The sequence below is a fragment of the Periophthalmus magnuspinnatus genome, chromosome 15 (assembly GCF_009829125.3).
Source record: "Periophthalmus magnuspinnatus isolate fPerMag1 chromosome 15, fPerMag1.2.pri, whole genome shotgun sequence".
Taxonomy (NCBI): domain Eukaryota; kingdom Metazoa; phylum Chordata; class Actinopteri; order Gobiiformes; family Gobiidae; genus Periophthalmus; species Periophthalmus magnuspinnatus.
The window spans coordinates 9,397,097-9,423,508 of record NC_047140.1 but is presented as its reverse complement, the minus strand read 5'-3'; the positions used below and the strand labels follow the sequence as shown (position 1 = coordinate 9,423,508).

The 26,412-nt window shown below is 38.6% G+C and overlaps 1 protein-coding gene across 1 annotated transcript in view; it reads right to left on the bottom strand.

Moving 5' to 3' along the window:
- kif20ba (kinesin family member 20Ba) overlaps positions 1–26,412 on the bottom strand; it is a 72,630-nt gene that overhangs the window by 38,404 nt on the left and 7,814 nt on the right. The window contains exons 9-25 of the mRNA XM_055227347.1: positions 26,050–26,121; positions 24,879–25,025; positions 24,026–24,188; positions 22,908–23,054; positions 22,173–22,283; positions 21,949–22,088; positions 19,582–19,702; positions 18,344–18,464; positions 17,418–17,590; positions 14,866–15,312; positions 12,980–14,037; positions 11,860–11,998; positions 11,010–11,132; positions 9,604–9,664; positions 2,779–2,904; positions 2,434–2,558; positions 853–1,008 (exon numbers count right to left, since the gene is read on the bottom strand). Coding sequence (XP_055083322.1) covers positions 853–1,008; positions 2,434–2,558; positions 2,779–2,904; positions 9,604–9,664; positions 11,010–11,132; positions 11,860–11,998; positions 12,980–14,037; positions 14,866–15,312; positions 17,418–17,590; positions 18,344–18,464; positions 19,582–19,702; positions 21,949–22,088; positions 22,173–22,283; positions 22,908–23,054; positions 24,026–24,188; positions 24,879–25,025; positions 26,050–26,121 — 3,430 coding nt within the window. The remainder of the gene's footprint in view (positions 1–852; positions 1,009–2,433; positions 2,559–2,778; positions 2,905–9,603; positions 9,665–11,009; positions 11,133–11,859; positions 11,999–12,979; positions 14,038–14,865; positions 15,313–17,417; positions 17,591–18,343; positions 18,465–19,581; positions 19,703–21,948; positions 22,089–22,172; positions 22,284–22,907; positions 23,055–24,025; positions 24,189–24,878; positions 25,026–26,049; positions 26,122–26,412) is intronic.

Sequence of the window (26,412 nt, the reverse complement as noted above, 5' to 3'; positions counted from 1 at the left end):
GATGGCTGTTTAGATAATAGAATGTTCTGACACCACACCGCACTTCCCCTGTGACCCATTTAATCTCTGTTTTATAATCTAAGTTTTATAACGTGCTCAAAGAGGAGCTTTAGTAAACTCACTCCACACTGTGACCCTGCAGAGGACAGCTGTAGGGACTGTAGTTTCAGTGAAAAAAGTGAAGCTAAGGAGCTAAGTGTGCTAGCATGAGGCACTGACTGCATTTCTAGTCAATGTTTGACTGCTGTACTGCTCCTCACTCTAATCTGCAGCCTCTTTGCTTTAAGATGATTCTTGTATGAAAGAAGAGAATACACTGTTACTCAGACTATATGGGAAACTATGTATCAATAACAAGAGGGGGCACTGAGAGAAATGTACACAACTCTTATTCAAGTCTATAGTAAACTTACATTCACTCAATATATACATTTTCTTCAAGCCAGACCTGTTGGTGACTTTTGCTTCTTGCTTCCAGCTCATAAATAAATCTATCTGCATTAAACATCTCTGAGCTGGTTACATCACAATTAAACATTAATAATAATATATGTCCTGGCTGTGCTCCTAAAAGATTTCAGTCAGGGGCTACAGTGCAATGCTAGTTTGTCCGGTGCCTTGAAAATAATAGCCAGTTTAAAAAAATGCCTTCTTAAAAATGGCCTAATAATTAGTTAAAATACTGCAAAAAAAACAAAAAACTATCAAATTGTCGCATTAACAGTTCACCCTGGTGTATTCACTAAAACCGATCCTCTAAAAATGTCTGGATTGGCAGTCGATACTGATACCAGTATTGGATTTAGACATCCCTCCCCATCAAGCTTTCTGTGCTATTGCGTTCAGTCTCACCACTTGGCTCTGCTGCCGCTGGTATTTCTCCCTATCTTCAGCGAACCTCCTCATGTCCTGGTTTCTCCGGTCCTCCGCATCTTTGGCCTGTCCGATCAGAGACAGCTTTTCCTCCATCCAGGCCTTACGCTCGGTCCGGTGTTTCTCCAAGCAAACCTGAACAAAAACAAGGCAATTTGTAAAGGTTTTTAGGTAATGTCATGATCACATTTTTATAAAGCGATTTCCCTTCCCTTCAAGACACTCAAAAGGCTTTACATCAAGGAACCACTCACCCATTCACACACACATTCATAAAGTGAAAGTGAGTGTATGCAGACACTAGGGGCGAGGTGGGTTATGTCTTGCCCAAGAGCGTAATGACAGCATTCATATGTGGGAGCTGGAATCTCACCACCAACCTGATCTGACCAGTCAAACTACTGTTTAGGTCGAGAGCAGGATTCAATCTGTCAACCTTCCAATTCGTGGACAAATGCTCTACCAACTGAGCTACTGTCACTAACAATTCCATACACTGCCTGGCCAAAAAAAAACAAACAAAGTCACACAGACTAATATTTTGTTGTTCCGCCTTTAGCTTTGATTATAGCATGCATTTGCTGTGGCATTGTTTTGATAAGCTTCTGTAATGTCACAAGATTTATGTCCATCTGTGTTGCATTAATGTTTCACCAAGATGTTGCATTGATGTTGCAGCCAATGTTTCTCTGGTGTTCAAGGATAGGTGAAGCGCACTTCCTGGTTTACGGTGGCTGAACTTGGATGAGACTGTACTGCGTTTTCTCCATTTTGATCATGAGAGCTGCTTTTGCAATATATACTGGGACAAGACAAATTAACTTTATTACATAATACATATAATAGGGTATAGCTCTTTTAACATTTTTTCCAAATGTTGTGTGTATTTAACAAAGATCTCATTAATAAACATGAATAAATGCTTTATGAATACTAACCAATAACTAGTGCACAATTTACACTTAGAGATTCAATTGTGGTCCCTACACTCAGTGGTCGATGAAGTAATCAATTTGTTACTTAAGTAAAAGTACAGATACTGGGGCAAAAAAAAAAAAAACTCAAGTAAATGTAAAAGCATCATCTGAAAACATCTACTTAATTAAAAGTATTAAAGTACCTGCTTAAAATGTAATTAAAGAGTACAGTAATAGTGTCTCTCACATATTTTGTGATCTTATAATGTTTCAAATGTAGTGATTTTGATTCTGCTGAATTTTGTTCAATAGAAACATTTGAACATTTTTCTAGCTGTTTTTATTTGCTCAAATTATGAAAGTGTTAAAAATAAACCCTAAGCCTTTTCAGCAGGTCTCAGATACAATAAAAATACCTTTACTTGTTAGTCTGGCTCAAAAATGTAGTGGAGTAGAAAGTACAGATACCTGTACCTGTATCAAATGTAGTGAACTAAAAGTAAAAAGTATACACAGTATTCATAACATTTAGACTTACATATAGTACTTCACAACTTTTACTTTGTGGCATTCACACCACTGCCTAAACGTAAGTGTTACTGAAATGATCAAAAGTAGAACTGTGTGTAAAATGTGTAAATACCCTCAGGTTTTCTTGAGACTGGGTCGCCTCCTCCTTCGCCACTCTGAGCTCATGAGAAGAGTTGTCCGGCTGATGTCCGCTGGGGCCCTCTTTTCTCAGCAACAGATTTTTGAGTTTATCCACCTCTGAAAAAGTCAAGCCAGGAATTAATGAATACATGAAGTTCTTTGGGAAAACAACTATTTACAATTTATAACAGTGTACATTAGCTGGAGCGGGATTCAAACTGTTAACTTTCCCGTTATGGTGAAAACTGACAACCACCCAAGCTGATGTTGTTTATGCTGCATGTATCTACAAGGTTAACCAAAATTAGAGGAAATTTTTGTTTTTTTCATTAATTACCATTAGTCAGTTCCTGGACGCGGTGGTCCTTCTCCTCCATGACATGCTCCATTTGTTCCTGGGTCTCCTCTTGCTCAGACAGAGCCAGCCGCATGTTTTCAATGATTTGGTTTTTGGCTTCCAGCTCTACAAAGCAGAAAGACATCAAGGTCCAATTATTGGCACATCACTCAAAGAGCCCATATTACACTATTTCCTAATCTATGTTATAATGTTATTTAATCATCACAAACATACATTGAGTTGTGTTTTGTTACATTTATACATGTTTAACAAACAAACCCTCCATATTTAGGCTGAGTTCTTCTCTCAAAGGGAAAACATTGTGTGATGTCATGTGGTAATACAGAAAGTGCTCCACTGTGTTTTTAAACTCCATACTGCTTCACTAGAGTCATGTGGATAATTTCAGACCTGGTATTGCCAATCTCTACTGAACAAAAGGTAAAACAAAGATGTTAACTTGAAAACTAACACTTCATGACATCACAATGTGGAACAGAGCATTATGAGGTTTGAAGATGTAGACAGACTAATAGTAAAGGATTATCCAAACATGTGTGAATGAAACAAAACACAACTGATAACAGCATTATAACATGGCTTAAAGCTCATAAGAGTTAATTTTGTGTAATATAGGACAAACATTAAAATTTGATGTTTAGGACTCACTATTTGTCACAATAAAACACATGTCATGTCTAATTATGAATGCAGTGTATTAGTTCTGACAATACACTGAAACTGGATATGTTTTACCCCATTTAATGCAAACAAGATTAAATCATTCATTGATCAGCCAGAATTTTAGAATATAATGGAAAATTGTGGAACAATCAATGTTGATTCAGTGCTGCCCCGTAGGTAATAGGACAATATTTTCTTACCCTTAGATGCATTTTGGTAAAGTTCCTGTGTCTGGTCTGACTTGCTGTGAGATGATTGTTCCTGTAAAATAGTAACAAATGTTAAAACTGAACATAGTTGGTCAGGTCAATACAGACGCTAATAATGCTAATTCACTTATCCATTTATCTTTTAAGGTCAGTCTCCAAAGATCTGAACTGTAAAATGGTCCCTGTCTGTCTCCATGGATATAACTGAAAGTCATGCATACTGTGAAACACTCCTAATTAAGGCAGACTGATACTACTAGAATATCTGATGTACTAGAAATCATTGAAAACTGTTCTGGGGAGGAGAGATTTTCAACGTGCTAAAATAATACACAACATAGTTTTTGGCTACATAAATGTAAACTATAGCATTACAGCTAGCGTTTTTACCCTTTTCAGCAATCATTCATAAAATGTTTTGTAGTAAAATATATGGGTTCTGCTCCACATCCAAAATCAGCCAGAGCATTACAAGATAGACTATTGTGAGTCTGAAAACTCCAACCTTGCGAAAAATCATCTTGTGATACTTTTGCATTACGTTTGTCTATTTGGAAAAGAAAAAAATAATAATAACGGTAGTTGCTGCACTAAAACAATGCAGAGAATAGAGAACAGAGAGAATTATCACAGAATGGGTGTTTGAAGTTTTTGCAAAAGGGTTGTCAAAAGTATCAAAACCAGATACTAATCGATACCAAATCTAGTATAAAAAATGTAATACTAATTTGAGCAGGTACTGACACTAAAAAGTAACATTCACGGAATAGAAATCAACCTAGCTTTAGAATAATCTTGAGCTGTATCAGAACAAATATAAGACCACATAGACTAGTATACACCCATGGACCATGATGGAACCTACTTGGACTGAAGGATTAACATAAAAGAAAATACTATGATTTAACATAGAAAAACACATGCAACGCAACACATTGCATGTCAAGTCTATTCCTTAATATCAAAATCAAGCTTTAAATTTTAGCATCGTAATACTAATGCTGCAAAAACAGCTGATTAAAAAGAAAAACAATTACAAAGTGCATATTTCTTGCTTATTTTTGGATACTTTGACAGTCCATTCCATCCTTTTCTATGACTGGGCATGTTTTAGATTATTCTTGAACATAATTGGGGCCACTCTAACCACCTGTGTTCAAACGTGCACGGTGACACAAGTGTCTGTCAGCATATTTACAATGTGGAGCTGTACACACAGACTGACTGAATGAAATAAGCTGGAAAACAAAGTCTGGAGTGCCTGGTGAAGGGAGATCAATGCAAGCACACTTTAATCTGACTACTTTCTCAGACTCTCTCAGACGATTTGACATAACTGCGCTGACATTGACAAGGCAGAGGGACCACTGCTGAGGACTGTCACAACAGCAAATTTTGAAGTTCGATATATTGCTCAAGTAAATAGACGATAAACAATAATATTGAGACAAATTTATGCCCCTGACACATTAACCCAAGACCAGATTTAAACCACAAAAATTATTATAAATCTACAATATTTTTAAACATCATGAGTCACAATACAGTAAAACGGAATTAAACACTTAAGATTTAAGATGTAAAATTTGTATCTGTAATGAGTCATAGAAGGCATTTATTCAACCTAAGTACTTATCATACAGCCAAAAAATAACCAATAATTCCCCAGTAGTGCAAAGAAAAAGTGCACACGGTAAATACTGACCTCAAAAAGTATTGTTCCAGCTTTCATATACTAAATGATAAGTTGATATAGTCATTATAGTGACAGGCCTATCACTGCTGATGACTGACCAAGACTCACACACATCAGACACACTGTCTAATAATTGGATGCATACAGAATACTGCTGACTTATTCTTACCTCAAGAGCTGCTTTATACATCTTTACAGGGAAAAAAATCGGGTACAGGCTCTTTAAGACCAGTGTGTTGTTTCTCTGTGTTCTACTGACCTCTGGTGGTGCCTGGGGCGTGCTCTGCTGCAGTTCCTGGATGAGTTTGTCCTTCTGAGCCTGGCTGGAGAGGAGTTTTTGGAGTTGGACTTCCAGAGCAGACACCAGCGTATCCCTGTCCTTCCTCCACTGCTCCATAGTCTGCTCCTTCTGGGACAGCTGGGAGGACAGAGACTCCTGAGGACAAAAAACTGGTCTTAACCTGTGCTTTGTTGGAACACTATAGGCAAGATATTTACCCAGACGACAGTGCTGCATGATTAATCAAATCAAAATCGCAATTTAAATTGGTGAAATTATCAAACCGCGATGGCTGTTTAGATAATAGAATGTTCTGACACCACACCGCACTTCCCCTGTGACCCATTTAATCTCTGTTTTATAATCTAAGTTTTATAACGTGCTCAAAGAGGAGCTTTAGTAAACTCACTCCACACTGTGACCCTGCAGAGGACAGCTGTAGGGACTGTAGTTTCAGTGAAAAAAGTGAAGCTAAGGAGCTAAGTGTGCTAGCATGAGGCACTGACTGCATTTCTAGTCAATGTTTGACTGCTGTACTGCTCCTCACTCTAATCTGCAGCCTCTTTGCTTTAAGATGATTCTTGTATGAAAGAAGAGAATACACTGTTACTCAGACTATATGGGAAACTATGTATCAATAACAAGAGGGGGCACTGAGAGAAATGTACACAACTCTTATTCAAGTCTATAGTAAACTTACATTCACTCAATATATACATTTTCTTCAAGCCAGACCTGTTGGTGACTTTTGCTTCTTGCTTCCAGCTCATAAATAAATCTATCTGCATTAAACATCTCTGAGCTGGTTACATCACAATTAAACATTAATAATAATATATGTCCTGGCTGTGCTCCTAAAAGATTTCAGTCAGGGGCTACAGTGCAATGCTAGTTTGTCCGGTGCCTTGAAAATAATAGCCAGTTTAAAAAAATGCCTTCTTAAAAATGGCCTAATAATTAGTTAAAATACTGCAAAAAAAACAAAAAACTATCAAATTGTCGCATTAACAGTTCACCCTGGTGTATTCACTAAAACCGATCCTCTAAAAATGTCTGGATTGGCAGTCGATACTGATACCAGTATTGGATTTAGACATCCCTCCCCATCAAGCTTTCTGTGCTATTGCGTTCAGTCTCACCACTTGGCTCTGCTGCCGCTGGTATTTCTCCCTATCTTCAGCGAACCTCCTCATGTCCTGGTTTCTCCGGTCCTCCGCATCTTTGGCCTGTCCGATCAGAGACAGCTTTTCCTCCATCCAGGCCTTACGCTCGGTCCGGTGTTTCTCCAAGCAAACCTGAACAAAAACAAGGCAATTTGTAAAGGTTTTTAGGTAATGTCATGATCACATTTTTATAAAGCGATTTCCCTTCCCTTCAAGACACTCAAAAGGCTTTACATCAAGGAACCACTCACCCATTCACACACACATTCATAAAGTGAAAGTGAGTGTATGCAGACACTAGGGGCGAGGTGGGTTATGTCTTGCCCAAGAGCGTAATGACAGCATTCATATGTGGGAGCTGGAATCTCACCACCAACCTGATCTGACCAGTCAAACTACTGTTTAGGTCGAGAGCAGGATTCAATCTGTCAACCTTCCAATTCGTGGACAAATGCTCTACCAACTGAGCTACTGTCACTAACAATTCCATACACTGCCTGGCCAAAAAAAAACAAACAAAGTCACACAGACTAATATTTTGTTGTTCCGCCTTTAGCTTTGATTATAGCATGCATTTGCTGTGGCATTGTTTTGATAAGCTTCTGTAATGTCACAAGATTTATGTCCATCTGTGTTGCATTAATGTTTCACCAAGATGTTGCATTGATGTTGCAGCCAATGTTTCTCTGGTGTTCAAGGATAGGTGAAGCGCACTTCCTGGTTTACGGTGGCTGAACTTGGATGAGACTGTACTGCGTTTTCTCCATTTTGATCATGAGAGCTGCTTTTGCAATATATACTGGGACAAGACAAATTAACTTTATTACATAATACATATAATAGGGTATAGCTCTTTTAACATTTTTTCCAAATGTTGTGTGTATTTAACAAAGATCTCATTAATAAACATGAATAAATGCTTTATGAATACTAACCAATAACTAGTGCACAATTTACACTTAGAGATTCAATTGTGGTCCCTACACTCAGTGGTCGATGAAGTAATCAATTTGTTACTTAAGTAAAAGTACAGATACTGGGGCAAAAAAAAAAAAAACTCAAGTAAATGTAAAAGCATCATCTGAAAACATCTACTTAATTAAAAGTATTAAAGTACCTGCTTAAAATGTAATTAAAGAGTACAGTAATAGTGTCTCTCACATATTTTGTGATCTTATAATGTTTCAAATGTAGTGATTTTGATTCTGCTGAATTTTGTTCAATAGAAACATTTGAACATTTTTCTAGCTGTTTTTATTTGCTCAAATTATGAAAGTGTTAAAAATAAACCCTAAGCCTTTTCAGCAGGTCTCAGATACAATAAAAATACCTTTACTTGTTAGTCTGGCTCAAAAATGTAGTGGAGTAGAAAGTACAGATACCTGTACCTGTATCAAATGTAGTGAACTAAAAGTAAAAAGTATACACAGTATTCATAACATTTAGACTTACATATAGTACTTCACAACTTTTACTTTGTGGCATTCACACCACTGCCTAAACGTAAGTGTTACTGAAATGATCAAAAGTAGAACTGTGTGTAAAATGTGTAAATACCCTCAGGTTTTCTTGAGACTGGGTCGCCTCCTCCTTCGCCACTCTGAGCTCATGAGAAGAGTTGTCCGGCTGATGTCCGCTGGGGCCCTCTTTTCTCAGCAACAGATTTTTGAGTTTATCCACCTCTGAAAAAGTCAAGCCAGGAATTAATGAATACATGAAGTTCTTTGGGAAAACAACTATTTACAATTTATAACAGTGTACATTAGCTGGAGCGGGATTCAAACTGTTAACTTTCCCGTTATGGTGAAAACTGACAACCACCCAAGCTGATGTTGTTTATGCTGCATGTATCTACAAGGTTAACCAAAATTAGAGGAAATTTTTGTTTTTTTCATTAATTACCATTAGTCAGTTCCTGGACGCGGTGGTCCTTCTCCTCCATGACATGCTCCATTTGTTCCTGGGTCTCCTCTTGCTCAGACAGAGCCAGCCGCATGTTTTCAATGATTTGGTTTTTTGGCTTCCAGCTCTACAAAGCAGAAAGACATCAAGGTCCAATTATTGGCACATCACTCAAAGAGCCCATATTACACTATTTCCTAATCTATGTTATAATGTTATTTAATCATCACAAACATACATTGAGTTGTGTTTTGTTACATTTATACATGTTTAACAAACAAACCCTCCATATTTAGGCTGAGTTCTTCTCTCAAAGGGAAAACATTGTGTGATGTCATGTGGTAATACAGAAAGTGCTCCACTGTGTTTTTAAACTCCATACTGCTTCACTAGAGTCATGTGGATAATTTCAGACCTGGTATTGCCAATCTCTACTGAACAAAAGGTAAAACAAAGATGTTAACTTGAAAACTAACACTTCATGACATCACAATGTGGAACAGAGCATTATGAGGTTTGAAGATGTAGACAGACTAATAGTAAAGGATTATCCAAACATGTGTGAATGAAACAAAACACAACTGATAACAGCATTATAACATGGCTTAAAGCTCATAAGAGTTAATTTTGTGTAATATAGGACAAACATTAAAATTTGATGTTTAGGACTCACTATTTGTCACAATAAAACACATGTCATGTCTAATTATGAATGCAGTGTATTAGTTCTGACAATACACTGAAACTGGATATGTTTTACCCCATTTAATGCAAACAAGATTAAATCATTCATTGATCAGCCAGAATTTTAGAATATAATGGAAAATTGTGGAACAATCAATGTTGATTCAGTGCTGCCCCGTAGGTAATAGGACAATATTTTCTTACCCTTAGATGCATTTTGGTAAAGTTCCTGTGTCTGGTCTGACTTGCTGTGAGATGATTGTTCCTGTAAAATAGTAACAAATGTTAAAACTGAACATAGTTGGTCAGGTCAATACAGACGCTAATAATGCTAATTCACTTATCCATTTATCTTTTAAGGTCAGTCTCCAAAGATCTGAACTGTAAAATGGTCCCTGTCTGTCTCCATGGATATAACTGAAAGTCATGCATACTGTGAAACACTCCTAATTAAGGCAGACTGATACTACTAGAATATCTGATGTACTAGAAATCATTGAAAACTGTTCTGGGGAGGAGAGATTTTCAACGTGCTAAAATAATACACAACATAGTTTTTGGCTACATAAATGTAAACTATAGCATTACAGCTAGCGTTTTTACCCTTTTCAGCAATCATTCATAAAATGTTTTGTAGTAAAATATATGGGTTCTGCTCCACATCCAAAATCAGCCAGAGCATTACAAGATAGACTATTGTGAGTCTGAAAACTCCAACCTTGCGAAAAATCATCTTGTGATACTTTTGCATCACAAGATCAACACTGTGCACCTTATTAAAGCTTGGCCCACACCATAGACTGTATATATATATATATATATATATATATATATATATATATATATATATATATATATATATATATATATATATATATATATATATATATATATATATATATATATATATATATATATATATATATATATATATATATATATATATATATATATATATATATATATATATATATATATATATATATATATATATATATATATATATATATATATATATATATATATATATATATATATATGTGGACATAGCTAACCGGCTGGCCACCACGTTCCAAATGGGAAGTGATCATGGTCAGACTTCCGGCTCCATTGACTTCACTTTACATTGGAAAACTGTGGCCCTTCTCTCTGTAACTGCTGCTGTCAGACTCGTTATTTTGGGCTTAAAATGTTCGTATTGACCCACTCTACGTGATCCTGATATTTTCACTGCTGTGTCCGTAACTCATGATATGAACATTAATTACAGACAAATCAGGCGCCTTCTTTCCCCGAGGTCACTCTTGCTAGTGTTAGCAACAGGTTTGACTGACAGCGTTTCTAATCGCCTGCTCCCTGCTAAACCAGCAGTGCGGGCGGAAGGACGTTACATTCAACAACCGCCCTCACTCCAGCAACCAACCTCCCTTTGGTTGCTGTGACACTCGTGGTTGGAATTCCTAATATGGAACTTTGCTCCAAATTGGCCACTATAACTGCTAGCCTCGATGAGGTTAATTTGACTGGAGCCAAACGCTATACGTCATACTCCCTTAGTCCACTTCTTTATACAGTCTATGGCTCACACACAAATATATTCACATACTGACCATCTTGAGGTTAAGAATGGTGCGGTCTCTGTTGGCCAAGTCGGTCTGAAGCTGCTTCTTGGACTTCTCCAAGTCAGACAGCCTCTGCTTCAGGCCCCTCTCCTCCTCACGCATGGAAGAGATCTAGGCACAATAGCATTCATACCATTATTCATAGACCTTCACTCATACTGTTTAACATGACGGTGTACAGCATATTTCATTAATGCCAGAAGAGTGTGGATTCAATGCTAATTCTATAGCAAATTTGGTCTAGCTTACTTTAGCTTTTTTAAAAGGTCCTGTATTACGCAAAATTGAGCAATGTTATAATGTTGTCACCTCCTCAGCAAACAAACATACCTGGAGTTGTGTTTTATTTCATTCACACATGTTTGAGTAACACTTTATTTATTAGTCTGTCTACAGTTTCAAAACCTCAAAATGCTCTGTTCCACCTTGTGATGTCATGAAGCCATAGTTTTCAAACCTTTTACTTTTAGTTCAGTAGAGATTGGTAATTTTAGGGCTGAAATAATCTAAATTATTCTAGTGAAGGTGTATGGAGATTAAAAACACAGTGGAGCGCTTCCTATATTACCACTGTGTTTTTTCTGCTTGGGAGAAGAACTCAGTCTAAATATGCAGGGCTTGTATTTTAAACATGCGTGAATCAAACAAAACACAACTTCAGGTACATCTGTGCTGAGGAAACAACATTATAACAAAGATCAGAAAAAAGAGCATTGAATAACTTGTTAGACAACCCAGACTATGGACATTCTCCCATATGTACAAGAAAACGCTACAGTCAGAACAATTCCAAAAATGTTTTTCCCTGTAAGAATGAAGTTTGAGATCAGAGCCACACCTCTTTCTGGACCTGCTGTATCTGTTTCTTATAGTCGGCCAGTTTCTCCTGAAGCTCGTTGCCGTGCTCCTCTCGCCTCCGAAGCTCCGTGCTGAGACTCTGAACTCTGTCCACGTCCTGCTGTGAACTCTGCTTCAGCCTGGAGGGGGCAGCACAACACATTTTGAAGCACATTATATTGTTACAGAGATATACCTGTACTGTGATAAATTATAATACTGAAACTACTTCAGTTAAAACCTGTCCTTGGCCTTGCTGTCTATGCCACTGATACAATAACAATGCAACATTAAAGGTCCTATATTATGCAAACTTGACTATTGTGACCTTAAAACCATGTTATAATGCTGTTACCTCCTCAGACTAATAATAATGAAACAAAACAACTCCAGGTATTTTTCTGTCTACATCTCCAAAGCTCAAAATGCTCTGTTCCAAGTTGTGATGTCATGAAGCATAGTTTTCAAGTTAACTGCTAGTTTTACTGTTTGTATAGTAAAGATTGGCAATTGTAGGGTGAAATTATACAAATGATGTGAAGTGAAGGTGTATGGAGTATAAAAAAAACAGTGGAGCACTTCCTGTATTAACATATGACATCACAAGGTGGAACAGAGAAGAACTCAGCCTAAATATACAGGTGTGTTTGGGATGAGGAAACAACAGTGCAACATAGATCAGAAAATAGCACAATATAGAATCATATAGAAAAGAAAAAAGTGAAAAAACAGTTATAAATTTTTTCATATTTTAGATTTAGATTTCTCAAAGTATCCACCCTTTGCTTTGATGACAGCACTGCAAATCCTTAGCCTTCTCTCAATGAGCTTCATAATGAAATGGTTTTCACTTCACACCTGTGCAACGTCAGAGTCATGAAATGCCAAGTCTCAAATGCAGTGATAAAAGCAAAGGGTAAAGGCTATTTTTTAAAATCTAAATAATTCCAAACTTTTTTTCAGATTTTAGAGTTTTTGTTTGTTTGCTACATTTCATATGTGCCATTCATAGTTGTAGATTCTCACATGAGCATCAAGAAGAAACGAATGAAAGTGTGTCCAAACATTTGACTGAAATATCTTCTATTTTTCCCAAATTGCTCCACCCCAAAATCAAATACCTGGTGATCTCCATGCTCTTCTTCTCCAGCTCGGCGTCTTTCTGAGCGATGGCCTCCTCCGCTTTGGCCAGTAACTCCCTCCTCCTCTCCACCTCCTTGCGGCGCGTCTCTTGCACCGCCTGGCTCTCCGCTTGCTCCCGCTGGTCCAGGCTCCTCTGCAGTGCAGCCACCTCCTTTTCCCTCTCCTCCAGCTTCTTCTGCATACTCTCCCTTCTCCTCACCGACTCAGCTAGCTTCTCTTTATGCACTTTGTCCTTTTCCTCCAACAATCTCTCCATTTCTCGAACTCTGCCAGCTTGGTCGTCGGTCTGCTTGTTGTAATCTTGGAGAGCGGAGCATTTACCGTTAGCGAGTTCCAGGTCGGCTCTTAGCTTGTCTGCTATTTCTTGCTGCTCATACAACTGTAGTTTTGCGTCGCACAGAAGCTGATCGGATTCCGCCTGTTGCTCGTCAAGTTGTTTCTGCAGTGCCTCCAACTGCTTTTTGGCATTAGCATCTTGTTCTAACATTTTTTCTTTAGTCTTTTCCATATTTAGTTTTTCGTCCTCTAGTTTAGCTCTAAGCTGTTTTTTCTCCTTCTCTTGCAGTTCCAGATTAGCCTTGAGGTCGTCTAGAGGGCGCTGCAGAGATTGGTCTTTCTCTGCGAGCTTTTTCTTTAAATTTTCGATTTCCTCTTTGGATGCCGATTGTCGCCGAAGTTTGTCGTTGAGCTCAGCTAGCTTCTGCTCAGACATTAGCTTCTCCATTGCTAACTGCTCCTTAGCGCTAGCCAGTTCCTTTTCCATTTGCGTGATTTGGTTGGTTTTCCTTTTGTTATTCTCCTTTTCCGAGGCTAAGGTGGCACGGAGCTCGGATATTTCGTCTTTGAGCAGGTTGATGGACAGGCTGGAGGAGGCGACGGAGGTTTGGAGTTCCTGTTTGACGTTGTCCACTTCCTGGGTGAGAGACTGGATTTGGTGTGTTTTGTCCTTGACTTCAGAAGAGAGTTTGTCCAGTTTAGTCTGAGCGGCTCGGAGCTCTGCGGAGACCTTCTCGCCTCGCTCAGTTTCAGAGGACACCTGTAGAATAAATATTAAATAATAGATTAAAAAAACACAACCATAAAAAACAAATTTCAAGAAGCAATTTGTCTGACAAACCAAAAACCTCCTTGTCAAAGCCTGATCTCTGAAGCTAAGCAGGGCCGCGCCTGGTTAATACTTACATAGGGGATGACTGAGAATACCAGTCAGTGGCAAAAATTGTCGTGTCCTTAGGCAAGGCCACCCACATTGCCTCGTTTGAATGGGGTGTGTGAGTGTTGATGGTGGTCAGAGAGGCCAATGGTGCAGATTGCCCCAGGGTAGCTGTGATTACAATAGTAGCTTGCCATCACAGAGTGTAGAGTGAATGAATAATGGACGAAATTGTAAAACAACTTTGAGCGTCTGGAAAAAAACGCTATTTAAGACTAAAGCATTATTACAGTATTTCTGCGCCTTCATTCAAAAAAAATAATATCTTGGAAAAATATGCATCCTTTCTATGAGCGGGATTGCACCTACACGGACAAAAAAATTCCACAGCGGGGCTTTAAAAATCTGTGTACACTTAAAGGTGCACTATAACTTTTCTGGTGGTGAGTCCACCACCTGCTTGTTTTCAATACAAGATAATGAAATTTAATGCCACACTGTGGAACATTCCAGGCAAAGCAATAACATATAATATAGGTACACACTCTTTTCTATAGAGATGAGTATTTTCTACAGGTAAAAGTTCAGTATGTCAATGGGCTGTATATGAAGTTGTTTATAAACAGATGTTGTATTTAAATATGAGTTTTATAGTAGATAATACCTTATGTGTTCATTAGCTCTAGTGAGCAAAGTGATGACACTTCTTACCTTCTTCTCTGTGGCCTGCAGTTTGTTCTTGAGCTCCTTCACCTCCACATGCAGCTCCTCACACTCTTTCTGCCTGGCCTTGTTCTTCTCAGTCAGAGAGGCTAACTGCTCTTCCATCTTGTGATCCTGTCTGTCGTCTCGAACCTTGGCCTCCTGGCTACGTCTCCTCTCTTCTCTGAGGGAGGCCATCATCTCCTCTTTGGCACGTTTCTCCTCCTCTAGAGCGGCCCGGATGCTGTCCTTACCCCTCTTCTCTTCCTCCAAAGCTCTGGACATGTCCCGGTGGGTCTTCTGGAGCTCGCTGAGGGTAGACTGGGCTTGTTCCCGGGCTTTCCTCTCCACCTCCAGGGAAGCCAGGGCCTCCACTCTCCCCACCGTCTGATACTCCAGCGCAGCCAGAGCTTCCTCCCTGGCCTGCTTCTCCTTTTCTACGGCTGCAAGTGCCTGCTGGGAGAGTCAAGACAATGTTTATCAAATCAAAGCCACTTCAATAACTTTTAAATGAAGGATGTGACAAAATGCTATTACTTTATGAAAAAAAATGTACATCCAATTTTAATCATTCGAATCGGTCGATGGGGTCATAGTCAACTAAGCATTTTGTTTAGATAAGGATTTATCTGGGACAAGAACAGAATGGAGTTAGTGAATGAGTTAGCTGGAGATTTAGGTTTTTTTGGTGTTTATATGTAAAAAGGCAGATTAAACTCATGATTCCCAGTTTAATCTGTCTTTATATAACAGTCTCAGTTCTTTTCCCAAACAGAAAACACGCTGTTCCTCCTTGTGATGTGATGTCATGTGGTAATACAGGAAGTGCTTTAAACTCCATACTCCTTCACTAGAATCATTTGGATCATTTCAGCTCTGGAATTTCCAGTGTTTACTGATCTTAAGGTAAAAGGTAGCTGTTAACTTGAAAACTACCACTTCATAACATCACAAGGTGGAACAGAGCATTTTGAGCTTTGGAGATGTAGACAGACTAATAATAAAGGATTACTTAAGTATGTGTGAATGAAACAACTCCAGGTATGTTTGAGAAAAACTCATACAAATGGGTCATGACAGGGGTAGTGAGCCCTGGGGATAACTCCTGTTACCAACATGAAATCAACAGCTAGACAACGTCATAGACACTGAAATAAACCCAGTAAAACATGGACATTGCAAAGTCTATGGTGCCCTTCCTCTACTGCTGCTGTGTTCCTAATGCACTAGGCACATTTCTTATTTTTCTTATAGTGTTTTTGATCTTAAACATTGGTAATCTGGTGCTGCAGAGGCACTGAGCATGTCCACACAGCACATAATCCAAATGCTAATCCTGTCACTTGTAACCTGCAGCCTGGTGGGTTTACAGGCTTGTATTTATAGAGCAGAGTAGAGGGGCTGTGGACACAAACATGCCCTGTGCTAATGTGCTAAAACTCCATTAATTATGCTAGCTTGGCTTTGAGCTTTTAACTATAGTATAGATCCTTCCAGGGTCTTCTCTTCCACTCAGCCTGGCACCAATATATAAACGTGGCTGTTTATATATTAATTACATTTGTAAATGTAACAGGGTTCCCACACTTTGCTTGAAATAGTTTTCCAGGACTTTACCAGGACATTTTTAGTTATGTAAACACGGCATCTAAAAAAAAGTCTATATTCGAGAACACGTGAACCCAATTATGTAGACTGACAATAAACCATCAAGTGGTCATTCTTTGCGAGTCCAGTGTTGCACTTATAACAGAGAAACAAGGTACGCCTGTACGTGACACCGAGGTCCCACCAAGCAGGTAAGATATAGAGGTGATATAAGATAAGATATAGATGTAGAGGGGGGTTTGAAGGGTCCTCTCTAAGAAATTACCGGTAGGTGTAATTGCCTCCATTTTGGTGGATTTAAGTTTTTTTGTTATATAGTTATATAGTATATAGTTTGTTAATAGTTAAAGTTCTAAAGTTCACATAAGTGGCACACCACCAAATTATCATTAAACCACACCTCTTATTTAAAAAAGTAGTATCTATAATGTGGTAAATATCATCCTTTCTAGGGTCGGGTTCGTAAAATTTGGTGATTGTTTTGCTTTCTTTTTTTGTGCACAAGTTTTCTCAGTTGGAAATGAAGTAAAACCATTATGACATAGAAGTAGAGATAGGTTGATATATGCACTTTTTTGCGCATCTGCAATCCAATATCCAGAGCAAGCAGATATTTTGCTTTGACCGACCTGATGCCTAAAGAAGACACATAAAACTTTATTTGAACACCTTAGAGCTGTGTACGTTTTGTGCAGTTATCTTTGCACTCTTTTAGCTATGTGGTAAAACAGGCTGTGGGCGAGTTTGTAGTAAATTTAAATTACAGATTTTGGGGGAGGGGAATCAAAATCTCCCTACATCAGCCCAAATATATCGACAGAGCTCATCGGCCATTGGTTTCTCTGTATTCTAAACAATTGGTATCGGCCATGAAAAACAAAAAACAAAACATATTAGCCGATCTCTACATGAAACTTATGTTAAAAGTGTAATGTACAGACTGGGAGTAGTACCTGGAGCTGCTCCGCAGTGCCCTGCTCATGGGCTGAGTTGTGGCTGTGTGCCCTCTGTTCCAGTGCCCTCTGCAGCTGGGACACCTGTTTCTCCAAAGTGGAGACCTGGAGGCTCCGCTCCTGCAGCTGGCTCATGAGCGCCGCCCTGTCCCCGTACTGTGTACTGCTCTCACCTGCACCAGAACACACACACTTACTACTATCCACAGGGATCGAGAAGGGAGTTCTTGTTATGTTTTACTTTTTGAATGAATTGTTTATCGTGACAAAAACTGTTGACTTATTTGGTATGATTCCCTGTAAACTTAAAGTGAAACTAAATCAACTTTTTTTTCTATTAAACTGTGTATATAGAATTTTAAGAGTATCGTCTACTGTCCCTAGTCCTTTTTTGGCCAATTTTTGTTCAAACTAGGCAAATTTACAGCTTTCTGGTCAAAAACGGTTAAAACTCAGTGTATGCCGTCTCCAGTGGTCACTTCAATTTCAAGTGCTACATGACATCACACAGACTGCCCTGATTACAATTCAATTCATTTTATTTTTGTAACGCCCAAAATCGCAACAACAGTTGTCTCGAAGGGCGTTCATGTTTTGGTTGATGGGGGAAACCGGAGTACCCGGAGGAAACCCATCCAGACACGGGGAGAAACATGAAAAACTCCACACAGAAAGGCCTGGGCGACCCGGGGATCAAACCAAACCTTCTTGCTGTGAAGCATGAGTGTTGCCACTCAGCCACCGTGCTGCCTACACACAAAAACAAACAGGAAAATTACAGCCAGGGCTGTAATAGTAGTTCAGGGTTACTGCTCTAAGTCAGTTTTAATACCACAATCAAAACATCAAAAGAGAATACTGATATCAAGACATTAACAATTACATAATGATTTGTAATACACTGCAGACACCACGTCTTTCCATACCTGCGTATTTTGAGACCTGCTCCTCCAGCCGTTCAAAGGCATGACTCCTCTCGTCCAAGGCGCCGGTCAGGTAAGCATCAGGGTAACTCTCCATCTCTGCCATTTCGGCAGAGAACGGGTCCTGGAGGAAGAAAACAAGAGATCAGTAATTCTCAGTTCAGTTCAGATCAGTAATAATAACACCACAATTTGATGCTAGCTTGTGACTGTAATGTAATTAGAAAGAGACTTGTTTAACAGCCTGTGTGGAGTGCTAGGTAGGGCTGTCACAATAACACATTTTAAAGTATGATATATTGCTTAAGTAAATATAGACGATAATATTGAAACAAATTTATGCCTCGGACACAATCACCCTAAAGCAGGATTATCCCCAAAAACTACTCTAAATGTATCATATGGTTAAAAAAACACACACAGCAAAAAATAAATTGAAGAATTAAATACTTAAGAACTTAGTTTGTGAGTGAGTCATAGAAGTTATGTATTCAGCCCTCTGCAGCTCAAATCTCTTCGTAGTAAAAAAAAAAAAAAGTAACAAAGTTCCCCACTAGTACAAACAAAAATTACCCATGATTAATGACCCCAAAAATAATTGTTACATCTAACATATAGGCTTTTCCATTTATAAAGCAGGGGTGTCCAAACTATGTCCCAGACCAGTTTTTGTTGTCCCTTAGGCCTCTTGCGGAACTGGCCCAAAACACAACATCACATGTCCCAAGCCTTATTATTAGGGAGCTGTGAAATATGCTGTTATCTATGACTGTATTCATCATCGCTCTGTGACCCTCTGCTTACTTTGGACCACCCGATCTAAAAAGTGGGTGTGAGGTCGTGGGCATGTGGTGAAAATATCACTGTTTATTTTTGCCACAAAAAGAGAAGAAGTCATTTATTTTCTCTGTTAGCTTTGAGCTGTTAGCCACAACGCTGATAAGTCCTCCCCCACTCCCCCCGTCGCACGGTGTGCAAACAAAATACGGAAGTACCACAGAACTTTATTGACATATAATACCTAACCTGAGTAACAGAGGTTCAGACAGAGCAGTACCTCCAGTTAGCTTTGCTCCCCCAAAGAATATTAATAACTTCACTTGAGGTCTCCATATATTTGTGTTATCAATAGCTCTTCCACCCTTATGATGATACAGTATTGTCATTTCTCCATGCACCTCCACACACGCACACACACACGCACACACACACACACACAAACGAACAAAAGATCTAGTTACCATGGCGCTGCGGTCCTGGTAGTGGCTTTCTCTGGACATCTTCTGGCTGAGGTCCTTGAAGATCTCCAGACGTTTTTCTGCTCGCTCCTCCAGGATCTCCCTCTCCCGTGCCAGACGGTCACTAAAGCGTCACCACAGTTACATAAGGAATGAGAACACACAGCGTAATCCCCACTAATCCCACATAATCTGCTGCAATCCCATGGAGGCTAACCTCTATGTATTTTACACACTTCACATGTTACTGTTATAGAGGTATTAGCACGGCTGTCAATGTGCATAAATATTTTGTATGAAGTTTTGGATTTTGTACTGCAAAGAACTTTTGCTTGCCCATAATAATTTAACCATCTTCATATTTTGGGGCGTGTTAAATGAAGACATGCTATGTAAGTCTTGAGCCAAACATGTTCATGCAATCAGATTTGTTTATTTTAGTGATGCATGTGAATTGGTCATTGGTCATTTTAAACAAAATAACATTTCTTTTGTCTCAGATTCAGAGTGCACTTCAGTTAGTTGCTCATTGATTCTGTAGAAATCCGCAATGCTTTTCAGTCTCCTATTATATTTCGTTCCTAGTTATATTTCTTTCCATATTTAGCAATCTCGAATTTTGATTCAATCTTCTTCCATCATATTGAAAATACAGAAAGGTGGACTTGGGCCATAGAGAGCAGGTTGTCAGCATATTTGGTGTTGATAGGACCAATAATTGGGTTCGTACAATATATTAAACTTAAAAGCATGCACGCTACTGCTATAGGCAGAAACACATTCACACACATTACGTACAGAAACTTGTACGATGTCTCTGCGCTTAATGAGGTCTTAAGTTTCACTCATGAACAGTGACAAAATAGGTTTACTTTTCCTAACTTGGATTATAATGATAAGAAGCACCAGAGGAGAGAAAGAGGAGAAAAGCTGAGTAGCTGCTGGATCAGAGAGAGCGGGAGCAGAGGCAGACGGCACCGCACATACACAGAGGGAGACTTGACTTTTTGTCAAATTGTGCAGATTTAAGTCAAATGTTGTGAAACACTAGGACATGTGATTAAACAAAGAGACACATCGTGGCCCTGACTCAGAGCTTTAAACAAGAGAGTGGCAATTCTTCTTCAGCACCACAAGCTCTTACTGGCACAGGATTGTAGATCTGTCATTTAAAAACTTTGTTTGATCTTGATGATAAAGCAAGATCAACCAAAGTTTAGATCACAATGTATCAATCTGTTGATGGTTGGCACAGCCCTACTGCTAAGCCTTTATAATTATCTTGATGCAAACAGGCAATGCATGATCCTGATTGGCTAATCCACATGTCAATCACACCCATCTGAACTCGGGGAGATTTACCAATGACCTGACTAAGATGGGGGGTAGTGAAAAACAGACATTTTCTGGGCAGTTAAGCCTCAAATGCAGGACAATATGGGATTATTCAAAAATGCATGAATCAATTGAACTGATGAGGAACACTGGTCACAAGGTTAAAAGTTCATTAAAATAAATTTTACATAATATGTCACCTCTAAAATGAATGACGTTTAGGGGCTTAAAAATGCTTAAAGATAGTTTTGGTCAGCATTACATTTTATGGTTTTGAACTGTAAGAGGGGGTATTACACTTCTATAAAAGGTATTAACTGCTAACACATTTAGATCACCATGTAGCATTTTCAAAACAATAAAAGGTAACATTTGCCAAAGACAATTCCTGTTAAAAGTTAACTTTCGTTTTTGACTCTGAGTTCCCCTCCATGTTAAGTCACTCCCCCTTCAGAGCACTATCACAAAACAATCAGAGCGAATCCCACTAATTAAACTAAGCACATCAGATCAGGTCTCTCAAGTTGTAGTGAATTGTTTTATATCATGTTTTTGTATATTTATGGTGAATTGTTGTGTGGGAGCATGGGTGATGTAGGCTTGTGGGCTGAGAATTGCACAGAATCTTACAGCTAACCATAAGAAGGGTTTGAATAGGGCCCAGATAATATTTAAAACCTTGTCAGACATGTTTTTGATGAGGAAACATTATAACATGTTAGAAAGCTAAAAAATATACATATATATTATTATTATCGACTTAAAAACTACACAGGCAACTTCTTAGATTCTGATATTTTAAGTAACAATTTGAAGAAAATCACAACAGAGTGATATCTGCGCTCTAAGAAAAATGGCCTTGTAACCAGGAGAGGAGCACCTCTATGTTTTTAAAGTGCAAACACCTAACCCTAACATTTTTGTGTATGGTCTAGGGTTGCAACAATGAATCAGAATAGTTAAAAAGTTTATTTACGATTATAGACCAAATGAGCTTTGTGTCTAAAATAGAAGCATTAAAAAGATGTCTCTTACTCGTAGTCCTTCTGCATCTCAGAGAAGATCTGGGAGAATTCTTTGCTGATTTCGTCTCTGATCCTGGCCTCCATCGCCAGGCTCTCAGCCAGCTCCTGTTTGAGCTGGACCTGCAGATGTCCCAACAGCGCCATCTGATTCTGAAACAAACAGTACACAAGGGTCACTTTTATATGCCAAATGTTCTTGCATACACATAGTAATGATAGGAACTAAAGGCTGACCTGGTAGGTCTTTTTAGAAATGAGGATCTTATCATGTTCGGCAGTCCCCTCCAGACTGCTGCACTGTGTGGTGTCCATCAGACTGTCCTCGCACTCGTCTGCCTCATCCTCCTGAAAATACAGTTAAGAAGGAGGTTTACTAAGCAAGAACTAAGTAAGAATCCCCAGGACCAGTAGTCGTACGCTGCTATTAATCTTAGCACAAAAAACATGTTAATATGAGACACAAAGAAAACTGTTGAGAATGCCACAACTGTTAGTCTATCAAGCTGAGGTCTGAGGTCAGAGTGTAGTATGGTCAACTTCTTTCAATGTGTGCCCACTGCTCCACTAAGAAGTCATAAGTCAAATCATGAACACATTCTTGTGATATTCAGTTTTGGTCAAATCAACAGCTCTGCTTTATGCTTTAAGAATCACTTTTTCCCCATCTACTCCTCCTATTGGTTAGCTCCATCAATGCTCTGAGTGGCAGGTGGAATTAACCATTTACAACAAAGTAAAAGGAAAGTTTACATGAATTGTGATGAAATCAAAATCTGGAAATTTTTGGCAAAAATCTGGATTTTTTTTGGCATATGAGCCTCCCGCCTCAGAGGCTTCAGTGCATCCCTTACATCTTTGTGTAGATTATGTCTAACTAAGCCTTTAGTTACACAGAACATTTTATAAAACGGTATGACGCACAAAGAGGAACAATAGAACATGCTCATAATAATGTAATGCATTAGACACCTGTACATCTTCCAGGCTGGTGTCCCACACACTGACAGAGCTCCTCCTTCTCCTCTTGGGCTGCTCTTCACTGTCCAGCAGAAAGGACGCTTCAGTGGAGGAGCGCTCTGGCAGCAGCTGCTGGTTTTTGGAGTTCAACACAACCACCTGGAAAAAGATCAGATCAAACATAGTATAGACTTTTAAAATGTTATATTAGTTAATGACAGCAAGAGTATATTGCAAAATGAATGTATCTGAGGCCTTATTTTTATACTTAAACCTTAGCTAAACCATTGTCAATGTACATGTACTTTTTTATGAGGAAAATCTGCAAGATTAAATCACAATTGAAGTTTCAATGGATACACTTAGTACGTGGCAAAGGCTGCAATTTTAGAAGTACCATCATTCTACAACGGTGAAGTAAACTTCTCATCTTACATCTATTTCTTACTCTGAGCGGATTTGCCTCTCCACAGATCTGACCTGTAACTTGGCCTGAATATATACAAGTTTAATGCCATACCACTCTATGTCTTTAAAGGCGCACTATGTCTCCATGGAGACATAGTGCGCCTTTAAAGGGCCCATATTATGCCATTTTCTGATCTGTTATTTCCTCAGTGTTTCCTCATAACAAATATACCTGGAGTTGTGTTTTGTTTAATTCACACATTACCAGTTTAACACACAAACTCTGCATATTTAGGCTGAGCTCTTATCACAAGGTGGAGTGTTTTCTGTTTGAGAGGTCATGTGGTAATACCAGTAGTGCTCCACTGAGCTTTTAAAAAAATTCCATACACCTTCACTAGAATCATTTGGATAATTACAGCCCTGGAATTGTCAGTCTCTGCTGAAGTAAAGGTAAAAGGAGCTGTTAACTTGAAAACTAACGCTAAATGACATCACTATGTGGAAAAGAACACTTTGAGCTTTAGAGATGTAAACAGACTAACAAAGGATTATTCAAACATGAGTGAATGAAACAAAATACAACTCCAGGTATGTTTTTGGGGAGGTAACAATATTATAACAGGGCTTAAAGAGTGAATTTGTGTAAAATAGGACCTTTAAGTAAGCTACAGGGAGAGTCAGTTGTGTATAATGTAGAGTTAGCATGCATGTGAGTGTACCTTCTGAGCTACAGCAGAGAACTTGAGCACATTGAGTGTCTCATCATACATGGAGGCGCACTGGTTGATGTTGACGATCATACAGGCTCGTCCCCGCCCACAGAGGAAGCTCTGCAGGTAGTGTGTCAGCTTACTCTCCCGGAACGGAACATGCTGGAGCAGTCTAAACAATACAATTAGACACATTACACACAGGCTTTTCAAATTTACAAGCAAAATTGTATTAGTATTTGACAAGTTGTTAATTAGCTTTGCTCATTAAAGGCAGGATATTAATTTACAATCTACTGTTGAAGTGTCACGTTTTTGTGTAAACTAGGTTAAAAGAGCTGTGCCAGATTCATCTCTAAGATTTTTAAAGGACCCCCTCACCCGAAAAGTTACCTGCTTTTCTCCATCCAGAGAGGTTGCTTTGCCTGCCTTTTGCTTTTCCCAACATTACGTAAACGTATCTACCATGCACTAATTAAACATAGTGCATATATCTGACATCATTTTTAACAGTAAGGAATAATGGTCATCAGACTCGCCTCTCCACAGATCAAACATTTAACTTGGCCTGGTTGAGTCGCTTGTTTACCTCTATGGAGATAGACAAGTAAATATTCCACAGTGTGATATTTAAAAGTAAAGGTAAAGCTCACTAGTCAATACTGATTCTGATACCACAATGAGAATAGAACCCTACATTTTGGACAATAAAATGTAATTTTCAACAGTTCAAGAATTTTCGTATTGATTAATATCTGGGGATTTTTTTAGAACCCCAGAATCTGCACATGAACTTTGACCTGAATACCAGAGCTGCCTTCTGGCTCCATGCAGTGACAATGTGTGAGTATATCGTCCTTACTTTGCTTGTTGGTTGTGTCTCAGAGCGTTAATGCATTTCCCCAGAATGTGGAGTGAGGAGTTAATATTCCCGGCCTCTTTCAGACGCTCCCCTTTGTTCTGGGTTTTGGCACATCTCTCTGATCCAGCCAGGTCACATAGACAAAGCCTGCGCAAACAAGCAGACTTTAGGTCATTATATTCGCAAAGAGGGAAAAAAGTAGGGCTCTGCGATTAAAGATGCCTTACATGATTTTTAGAGACTTCAAATTGTCAAAATGACATTGGTAGTTTGCAGTGGTCCAAAGTTATTCCTCACTTTCCTTTTACATTCCGAGAATCCTAATAATTCACTACAATAAATGTATAAGCACTTTTCACTTTTCAGAAGCCAGAGCAGCATACTAGCTCTAGCTATGAATTGCTTTATAATTAGATAGGCATGGCGGTCTTATTTTGATTGTAAGACCTGTGTTTACTATCCGTGGGTTTCAGAATAATAGCAAAATTAAGACTGATTAACAATTTAAAGCAAAATATACCTTTTGAATGGGGGAAAAAGAATAGCAAAAATGTTAGATTCTGGTCAAAAATGCTTAAATCTAAGTGTGTGCTGTTGTCAGTAGCCTCAATTTCAATTGCAATTTCAAGTGCTAGATAACATCACACAAGACTGCCCTGATTACAGCCAGGTGTTTATGGTTACAAACATCTGGCTGCAGGGGCAGAGTTTGAAGTGTGGATACCTGTTAGATCAATCAAACTGTTCATCAAAAGTGAAGAAAACAGAACTAAATATAGTGCCACAGGGGTTTGTCCACAAAGTGTAGCAATGTGTGAAAACAATCTTTGTCCCACTTTAAGGTCAAAAGAAGTTAGCAGTGTGCTGTTTGCATCTAATTATAAAGCGTTTTATTGTCCAATAAAGGGCATGTTAGTAGGCTAGTTGTTATTAGCATTACCGTGAGGGCAAAACTCCACTCTGGTTGTGAAAAGCACTCACCATCGTGGTGAATAATTAGGATGCTCACTTACCTTGTGCATATAAGGTATGCAGGAGACGATTAACTTTGGACCACTGCAATCCGTTAAAAAGTGAAAACATAACTAGTTCATACATTTGAATAGGATCAATAAATGCTCATTTAAATGCCTTGCAGTGAATAGAACTAAAAATAAAACCAAGTACTGACTCGCTGATGGCGGATACTCTCGGTGTCCCAACATCTTCAATCTTCAGAATGCGAATGGAGAAAATACTGTGGCTGCAGAACAGGACACACTCATTATAATCTAGAGCTGTTTACACTGCAAGGAGCATCAACTACATGAATTCATGATTTGAATTTACCAGAAATGTTGAAATAAATTAAATAATATGGTAAGTTTTCATTTCTTTCATTATTATTTGAAGATGAACACATTCTGCAGCTCAAGCAGATATCCTTTTGCAGTGTGGCAGAATGTATTTTTATTATGAAAAATATATCCAAGATGTATTTTGTTATAAACACACATTAAAATTATGCCATTTTCTAGTAGTCCTTTTGCCTGAT